The following is a 9,815-nucleotide window of genomic DNA, read 5'->3' as shown; positions in this document are numbered from 1 at the left end:
TACGGATCGATTTTGGATTAAACAATTAACCCGTTATTGACCTGTTTATTAATCATGTCTTAACTGGTCAACTCGTTTGAATCCAAACTCATTTATATTAAGAGTAATGCTATATGCAGTTGTAGAATACGTAAACGCCGTGCAATCGCTTTGAAAAAAAATAAAATCCACTATTAATTTTTTTTTTCTTGCAAGACCAGTATATATTTATTTATTTTTTTCAAAATGATTACACAACGCTTACGCACTTACAACTACAACTATCATTTCTTTTATATCAAATCCAAACTTGCTAATTTCGGGTTGTTTAAATTAAATTCACATATCGTGTCACAGATTACCACCATTAAATAGATCCTGCTTACACCGACTTTCTCGCTGATTTAAAACAAATAAAAGTTGCCAACAGCGTAGACAATCACACACGATGCATTCAAACCAGCAGATATTACGATAACTAAATCAAATTAGCATGCGCTCACTGAACATGTGGAATTTTCTTTCCATAATACTGAATGGCTGAAAAACAAAAATACAGGCTGCATCAGTGCACATTAATATGCCGAGTATTATGTCACAACAAATTCATTTGTCTGTGAGACTCAAAATCCTGATAGTCTTGGTTTGCCTGCCCACCATACCCATACATATCAAAAACCTTATCATCTGGGGGCATAATGCTGCCTTCTCGTCCTCTGAAGCCCTCCATTGGTGAGGTCCACGGAACTGGAGTTGAGGGGTTCGAACTGGAAGCTTCTTGGTTTAGACCAAGAGCACCTGGAGTGGAAGGTGAGTTTCCAGCAGGCCTTCTATTGGAGGAATTGGCTGTTGTCAGAGAAATAGATGTTGATTGTTGCTGTTGAAGTTGCTGCTGGTTCTTCATTGGTGACTTGGGCCGAAGAGACTCTATTTCGGGGGTTGTCATGACAAGATGAGGTGCCTCTGGGGGTGGATTTCGTCCTCCACCTCCTTGCCAAACTTTCCCATCTTTGTCACCAAAGTTCCTGACATATGCCTGAATGCAACCAAACTCAGCATAGAGTTTAGGAAAAAAAAATATCAATAGCACTCAGAGAAACAAGCACGGACAAATGATTAGGTCTAACACTTCGTTTGTTTCACTTATCAAAAACTAACTCAGTGATCTCTAACAAAAGACATTTTGGCAGGTTATTTTTGCACAATATAATTCGACTATTAAGGAAAGGAATATGCGCTGCTTCGAAGACAAGGAAAGAACAATGATGGAGCTGAAGAATTATTTTCTGCACACTTTATTGCTTTGGTTTTCAGCTATTGTATTAAATGGGGATGATATACATGAATTCCTATCTTTAGTTTAACGCTCTTAGAATGTATCTAGGTGTTCAACTGTATACTTCCTGTGTACTAGGTATATGCCTATTTCATTCACATCAATAAAGTTTATATCTTACTTATCAAAAAAAAAAAAAAAAAAGATCCTGAAATTTGAGTTGTGATGCATGCTCAAGTAATTTTGTGGTGTAAGATGATTCTATTTAAGGCGTGGCAGCTAAAACTTGGTGCATGTGAATATCTAGTATTTATTTTTGATACATAAACCCAAGTTAAATTCTATGTGGGATAAAACCCCCGACTTCACCCTCTACCCCTCCTTTATAATGGAAGGAGATGCTGTTTAATTCAAAGACCACTGACCTAGACAGCAGCTCGGCCAAATAATATTCTGGGGGAGAACCACCCCAGCGCGGTGGGTGAAAAATTTTTGGTCAATAAAGCATTTATGTCATCAAAGTTTCTGTTTCTATTTCCTTGAGTTTATCTTCAACTTTTTCCAGAATAGGTCAAAGGGAAATAGCTTTAGGCTCGGTTTGGATTGAGAGTTAATCTCAACCCATCTCATCTCATCTCATCATTACAACTTTTACAAATTTCCACATAAAATACAATAAACAATTCAACTTTTTCAAATCTCAAAATAATAATAATATTAAAAAATAATATTCTAATAATATTTTATTCAATTTTCAACTTTCATCTCAACTTATTATCCAAACCTAACCTTAGACAATATAGATGTTGTCACTTTCCCTTAAAAGGTCTTTGCTTCCTGAAATACTTTTAAGAAATTAATAAGTCCAATAGTTCTTGGAGGAAACTACATTCCAAAACGTGATCATTTTTCTTATGTTAAAAGAAATATGGAACAAGTTCTGCTACTTATTAGCTGGTGTGTTAACACACCAATTACTGTAAGACCTATTATAGCTATATAAAAAAAAAAGAAAAGTCAAAAAAATACATTTTAATGCTAGATGATGCGGTAGGCTTCTGCATCAGTAGTGTGCTTATTATGTTAAAAAGCTGGCTTGCAAAATAATTTTTTTCAGCATGAACTCTAAGGGCTTGTTTATGCTAGATGAAGTGAGAAGATCTCATCTCATCTCAAAACTTCTCATCATTTCCTTCCCAAACATCACTCAAACACAAACACTTTTCAATTTCAAATTTTCAACTTTTTCATCTAATCATTACCTAATCATTACAACTTTCTCAAACTTCCAAACAAAACATAAAAAACAATAATACTTTTTCAAATTTCAAAACAAAAATTATATTAAAAAATTATATTCTAACAATATTTTAACTTTCAACCTTTTCTCTCTCATTTCCCAAAACTCAATAAAACATCTTAACCCAAACCATTTCACTAATATTCACAGAATTCTCATATCATCTCACTTTCCAAACTAGCCCAACAAAGACACTCTTAAGACCGAGGTCATTAATCATGCTTCCACCAGCCCTCTTTCCATCTCAAGAAAATGATTTCCATTGTAATAATAATTGAAAAAACGACAGACAAAAACATCAATTCTTCTAATTGAACAAAGTGAAAATCACTAACGCTCCCATCCCATAGTATGGCAGAAGTACTAAAACTATCATGTTAATCTCCCAAATCTATATTTCCACTCCAAAAATGAAAGCCTACATAAATGTTCAGTTCAACAAAAATAAATTGAACTATAGTGGTTTTGTTTTCAATGAAATTATCATTGAGAAATATACCTCAGCATTAAAATTAGATGAGGATAGTCCCTTTCCAACTGTCAGCCAACCAGACCGAATATTGTGGTCTTCACCGAAGAGCTCGAGTCTCCTGCGGCCAAGTGCAAAATGCTCAATAATTCTATACATGTCTTCCGGCTTAAGAGTTGAACCTGCAATTCCATAGGCATACACCTTATATCATTAGAGCTCACTCCATCGCTCAAAACTGTAAACTAAAGGTAGAAGGCCTTGATATAGATTCCCTGGGTAAAACAAAATTTTGCCATACAAGTAATTATGTTGCAATTTCAGTCAACAAACACATGCCAAAATTATTAATTATTAAACTTAAGAAAAGATTAAACCCACAAAAACTGTCTCAGTTCAAGACATTCACGAGAAAAAAAAATTCTCGAAAACTGTACAAAAGAGGAAAAGCCTTTGCACAGACCCACATTATACCTAAAAACGAAAACATGAGGGCAAATGAGACGCCACAATTAACAATAATGTCTACAATATTTCACAAAAAAATATTAATTTCTTCTATAAGTAATCGAAGATTTTATAAAACATAAAACCAAGTAAAATAAAAAAGAGAGAAGCATATAAGAGAAGGTACAGGTATCATGCGTGGCTCAAGTACACAGGCTGTGTACAATCGCTTGTCAAAAAAAATAAAAATGGAAACAAGATAATCATGGAAACTCAGCCCATTCAAATCTATAAAGTTGCCCAAAAGGAATAGAGTATCGAAAAAGAGAACATCACAAGAACAGTAATGATGATACTGACCATAAGGAGGTTCCTCAGCAATTATAACATCAGTATCAATGTTGGCATGGATAATGTGACCATCAGTGCTGCGACGAACAGTTCCTTTTATGCCCATCAAGCAGTGCTCCTTTATCATAATGACAATACAACAAAAAATTTAGGAAAATTGTCCACAAATCAGCAAGGCATTGAATGAAATAGGAAGGAGGTGAGGCAGAAAAATAGGCTGTAGACATTCAAAATTTGGAAGGATAAAAAATCAAACTGACCTTTGAGTGCTGAAATAAAGTATGTGAATCATGACGCAACCCTGGTGTTGCAGTAGTTTTGTTTGTCTTCACCCAACAAATATCCTCACACCTACGAAATCCCCACTATAGCACCACAAAAAGAATGATAAACATCAGGAACACAAAACATTCCTATCATATAAATTACAGCCAAAAAGGTAAGGCTACTCTGAATATCTATATATAAATTTTGAAGGCTTGGATATGTACCTTCTTTAAACATTGACGGCCCTGCTCAAGGCCCACACCATCCCCAACCCAAAGGAAGATAAAAGAAGGTGTGTCTGCTATTGCCTGTAAACACAAAGGACATAAAGTTTAGATGCCTGAACCAAAAGTGGAAGGAAATTAAGTCAATTAAAGCAAACTGTCTATAATGTCATTTCATGGTATAAGAGGTTAATTCTAGTCACATAATAATCCTCCAATTTAGTTTTGTCGGTATGACAACGAAGATGTTATGAAATCATACCAGTCTGCAACAGGAAGTGATTATAAATACTTATTAGCAAGTTCTTTTATAAAAGCACATGCAGAAGAAGCTCAAATAAATAGCTTAAATACAAAATTCAAAAAAAAAAAAAACGTAATGTGCAAGAAGATCACCTCAATCTTAAGATTCATTATTTCTTCGAATGTCCAGTACTCCATATGGTCAGCAACACCAGGAGCACGATGAACATATTCCTCCCATGGGGGGTCCACGAGAATAACGTCAAACTTAGTTCCAAAGAACTCTGGGGACAGCTCAAACTCTTTTAGGTCGCACCTATAATACATGGGAGGAGACGCAGACTTAGCCACAATCTCATCCTTTTTCTGGATAAGCTCCCTAAGCTTGGGGTAATCTTCAACAACATTTGTAAGCTCTAGCTCTCTGATGAAATTCTGGGGTCGCATACCAGTGTCAACAAAATTTTGAGAGTAGTCATTCTGCTCTCCTCTAGAAGGAGCTTTACCAGGAGGCCCACTACTTTTTGGAGGAACCCAACCCCCAGGAGTTTTATCAGGTGGATTTCCTCTTCCCATTGGTCCGGCAGCATTAAAACCAGGGCCCGACATGCTTGGAGGAACTCCCCTTCCAGGAACAGGTTGATTAAAATACATGGCAGGGGATGAGTTTCCCATATTAGGAGGAAACCTTGGACCAGATGGTCCAGGAGGAATGGGAGAGAGACCAGGTGCAACAGCTAGCATATTCATATCAACACCTCGAGCCCCAGGCCAGATGGGTGGAGTAAATGGTGGAATGAAGACGCCTGGTGATATTGGTGGACCTGGAGCAGCTTGCATACCTGGGGTAAGTGGCTGCATTGGTCCAGGTGGAGGTATTCCGAGAGGTCCAAAAGGCGATCCCATTAGTGGCAACGGGATTGCCACCTGTTGGTTTTCTCTCCCAGTTGGCCGACCCCGTCCTCCTCTTCCAACTCTACTCGACTTGACTCCTTGTGAGGCAGCTCTGTTGAAGGATCCTGGATCCTGGTTTCCATATGGAGGCATTGAACCACTAGAACTTTGGCCACCAGCACTGCGACCAGAAATAGCACCTTTCTGGCCTCTTCCCTTTCCTCCTGGGAAATCATAGTCATCCCTCCATGAATTTTGATCACGAATGGAGGTACCATCATCTGCATATCTTTCCTTTGAATCTTCACCAGGTGGGCCAGAGCCATATAAATCACTTCTTCTTGCCCTTTCATCCAGCATATATGCCCATTCTTCATCATTTGGTGTTGATTTCAAGTCAGACTGCTGAACAACTTCAGTTCTCCTCGCAAAGTTGGACCCAGACTCTACTCTTCCATAATCAAGAGGCTTGGTTTGAATCTCTATTACGTCATAATTCTCATTTGAAATTCCAAAGTTTGATGAGGTTTTTACAGCTTCACCCCTGCTTCCATCTTTCCTATTACCAGATCGACCATGAGGCCTTTCATTGTCAGTTCTCTCACGACCATGCCTTGGCAACTCCCACTCTCTGCCATGATCATACACAATATCCCCATTTTTTGACTCCTTATCACTACCACTGGGTTGCCTTCTTTTCCAATTCTCTTTGGAACCTTCATGGTCCCTATTTCTGTCACTCCAGCTATCATCTCTGCCTTTTGATCTATCATCACAGTAAGCATCCTTTTCCAGTTCCTTCCGCTTGAGGTTGAAACTTCTTTCATGATTCATCTCAGAATGATCTGTTTCTTGATGACGCCTCCCTTTCATATCAGGTGTCCTTGACCTGCTTGAGTGCCCTGTTTCTCTCACACTTTTATCCCTCATCCGCATATTTCTGTCTTCATCTGCATTTATTGTTCTCTCCCGGCTATCGGGAACATCCTGAATGGGAGTTCTCTGTTGTCTATGCTTGTCTGTTGTCTCCCTGCCTGATCCGTCTTCACGAGTAATAGGACTGCCCCTATTATCTTCTTCCAGTGCCTCTGCCCTAACTTTGTTTTTTCTCCTCTCAGCATCAACTCTTTTCCCTTCTCTGTTGTCAGATTTGATACCCTTCTCACTGTTTGAATCTGCACCACGACTTTTACTCTCACTGGGGTCATTTCTAGTAGACATACCTCTGTCTCTAGTACTCTCATACTTAGGATCAGAAGCCTTACCACTTGTCAGATCAGCTCTTTCAGAATGAGTATCTTCAGCTTTCTTGACTGTATCAGACTCGTCCCATTTTCTCCTTGAGTTTCTCACCTCCTCGGAAGACCCATGACCCTTCTCTCGGCCACTTTCCCTCCTCTCCGAATACCTAGAATCTCGATCAACCACTTTTTCAAGCTCTCCATCTTGGGACCTTTCTTCTTTGCTTTTACTTCTGCTCTGAGAATTCTCATGATCCGAAAACTTAGAAGCCATTTTCCTTCTTTCACTTTCATCAGCCCGACCATGCCCTCTGCTCCCCAACCTATCTCCACCATCTTTCCTGTTCTCTAATTCACCATCTTGGTACCAATTACTCAATTTTTCCAATGTATTCTCTTCTTGTCTTTTCTTCACCTGTTTAGAACGCGCCTCTTTTTTTGAGTCATAATCATCCTCGTCACTACCTGCTCTGCTGGATCCACCCGATCGTTTCCGGCCCTCATTATTATCCCTAGAACTTTTTCTTCTTCCATTTCCATCTAACACATTAGTGTCTTCCCCATTCCCCGGTTTTCTTGATCTACTTGACCTATGCTTTCTCTTATCAATGTTCTCCCACTCTTCATCATCTCTGGCCCTATCACTCTTCACATCTGAGCCATCCCCTGTATCCCGTTTCACATAACTTCGCCCACGTTCAGGTGAATCCATATCAAGCAAAAAGCTTCCTAACTCTCTTGGCACTGCTAGTTCAAAAGAACGCTATGAAAAATCGAAAGCAATATGATTCTAATGACTCTAGATCCAAAAGCATCAAAGCACAAGACTGCCTAATCTCACAATGTTTGGTGGCAACCTCAATGATAGAGCACAATACTGAAATAATATCAAAATCAGACCGAAATTAAGAAGCAAAGCAATTCAATGAACCTAAAAATGCTTGAAAACCCAACACTGAAACCAATAGAACAACAAATCAAATCCACCGTCTGGTTTCCAAGGAAGTAAACCACGATCTTGACTCTCAAACTATACCATTGAATGCGCCAGTGCCCAAAATACGTAATATTCATAATCCAGCTAAGCTATACAGGCAAAACACAGTTTGCAAATTTGTTGAAAATGACGATATTGTCATTTTTTCTTAACTTTCTTAGCCACCCAACACCTCGCAGCATACTCGGAAGCAAAAACTTAGAAACCCCGGCTTCTAAACTCATTAATAAAAATAATTGAATATCACCGAACATAACATAAAAGGATCAGAATTTGGAAACAAACACAAAGCCCGCATGAAACCGAAGATACTAGCATTGAACTCCGCATAATAATAAAAAACTTTTGTAGAGAGACAGAGAGTACCTGCGATTCGGTAATGTAAGGAAGAAGAGATGGGAAGCCGGTAGAAAGTGGAAACCTACGATTAGGGTTTCAGTCTCTGACACGGAGTTTCTCTTTCCAAGGACCCAGCAAATTACAATTGAGACGACGCAGAGCTTTTAGGCTTTGCTCTTTCGTTTTTCCTTTAGAAGTATTTTTTTTTTTAGAATATATAAATAGCATTTTACTGTACATAACTCACGCTGCACACAGTATATTAGGTGAAAAAAAAGAAAAAAAAAAAAAAACCACAGCATAGATGTGCTGCGGCTATGGCTGATGCCATAAGAATTATTTTTTTTTATTCCACCTACTTGATCAAGGGTTTTTTTTTTCCTTTTTTTTTTTAAAGAAATGTTATATACAATCTGTTTGCAGTATCGTATTTTCTTCTCTTTTTTTTTTTAAAAAAAAGAAACTAATAGGATTGTTATTAAAAAAATAATTTTTATATGTAAATTTTAATTTATCTCATTTTTTTAAAAGAAAGTACGTAGAAGTTAATTTAAATATCATTTATTTATTTTTTTATTAATGTCTGAAATTATTAATGATAATATTCTTTTAAACTTTAGATACCATCGGTTTAATCAGCCGGGCCTCAAAGGATCATGTCGTCTCACCTTAACATCCAAACGAATTGATTGAACAATGAGAACTAAAACCATTATAAATATAGAATCTGATAGAAAATATGATTAAATACCAAATCATGTAATTTATTGTTATTTTTTTTAATTGACTTTGATTCTATAAATTCGAGATAAAATATTTGTTGAATCGTGTAGTTTTCTCGTCCATATTTTAAGTTGTACTCATCAAGTCATAGTAGAAAGATATACTCTTTGCTAACAATTTGCTGTAAATCATTTGAGAAACCATCATCATTCTGGTCCTACACAAATACAAATATATATGTTATAATAATGATATGTCTAATATTTAATGTACTCATTATACTTTTATACCAATATTTAGTTTAAAAATATTATATATACTATTTTTTTACTTGGTCTTGTTTTTCTGTAAGTTCTTTTGCAGTTTTATGTAAGATTTTTTCAGCCTCTTTGTCAAATAGCACTGACGACGCTGACTCTGAATCATCAATTGGCTCCATATTTATCCGATACCTAAATACCGAAACACTTATTAAATAAACTACACATTTAATTAAAATATATATGTTCACGTGTGTGTATGTGCAAATGAAAATATACATAGAATTTGTTTTGTAAAATTACTTTGGTACAATAAATTTTGGTTTTACCTTATATTGTTCATATCAAGAAGTTCCTTCAATGAATTTAACTTTTGTTTTGCATATAAGGCATGAACTATAATATCATCTAAATTTGTTGTCTATCTTGACAATTTTGCATAAGCATGTCACTAATAATTCTAACAATATTAAATTGTTATTAGTTATTATAGAAATTGTATAATCTTAAAGAATGACATATTATATTAAATTCAAAACACAAAATCAATACATTTGTCTATGCAATCTATTCAAATTCTTTAATTTTTGCAATTGCTTTCCTATTGTAGAATGGAAGTTCTGTATTAGATATCACCGTTTGCTTTAGTTTCATGGTTCTGACTTCCCTTTGGAAGACATCCTGCAACCTAATTCAATCAAAATAAGTTAATAGATATATAAATACGATGGTTAAATATTTAGAGAATAAAAAGTAATAAATGTTATTTTTACTTTTCCCGAATTCTTGATACGTCAGGAATCTC

At 36.4% G+C, this 9,815-nt stretch overlaps 1 protein-coding gene across 2 annotated transcripts; it reads right to left on the bottom strand.

The window, feature by feature from the left end:
• Positions 1-411: 411 nt before the first annotated feature.
• LOC108982673 (N6-adenosine-methyltransferase non-catalytic subunit MTB) lies at positions 412-8,208 on the bottom strand. 2 transcript variants are annotated; one of them, XM_035684151.1, is made up of 7 exons: positions 8,055-8,208; positions 4,710-7,568; positions 4,314-4,397; positions 4,083-4,187; positions 3,832-3,940; positions 3,055-3,206; positions 412-1,015 (listed from the first exon to the last, which is right to left on the bottom strand). In XM_035684151.1, the coding sequence occupies exons 2-7, from the start codon at positions 7,401-7,403 to the stop codon at positions 575-577; spliced, it is 3,585 nt and encodes a 1,194-aa protein (XP_035540044.1). In that variant the 5' UTR covers positions 7,404-7,568; positions 8,055-8,208; the 3' UTR covers positions 412-574. The 2 variants fall into 2 exon arrangements, with proteins under 2 accessions (XP_035540044.1, XP_018809652.2); XM_018954107.2 differs by having other exon boundaries at positions 4,710-7,435.
• Positions 8,209-9,815: the final 1,607 nt, after the last annotated feature.

This window comes from Juglans regia, chromosome 13, assembly GCF_001411555.2.
Source record: "Juglans regia cultivar Chandler chromosome 13, Walnut 2.0, whole genome shotgun sequence".
Lineage (NCBI taxonomy): Eukaryota > Viridiplantae > Streptophyta > Magnoliopsida > Fagales > Juglandaceae > Juglans > Juglans regia.
This window is presented reverse-complemented; position numbering and strand designations above follow the sequence as displayed.

Bases quoted from the DNA above. Each gene is read 5' to 3' on its own strand.
- LOC108982673 (XM_035684151.1), bottom strand. From the start codon at position 7,403: ATGGATTCACCTGAACGTGGGCGAAGTTATGTGAAACGGGATACAGGG. The intron at 3,941-4,082 runs GTCAGTTTGATT...ATTATGATAAAG, and splicing joins CTTTATTTCAGCACTCAAAG to GAGCACTGCTTGATGGGCAT. The intron at 3,207-3,831 runs GTCAGTATCATC...ATGGAATTGCAG, and splicing joins TGCTGAGGAACCTCCTTATG to GTTCAACTCTTAAGCCGGAA.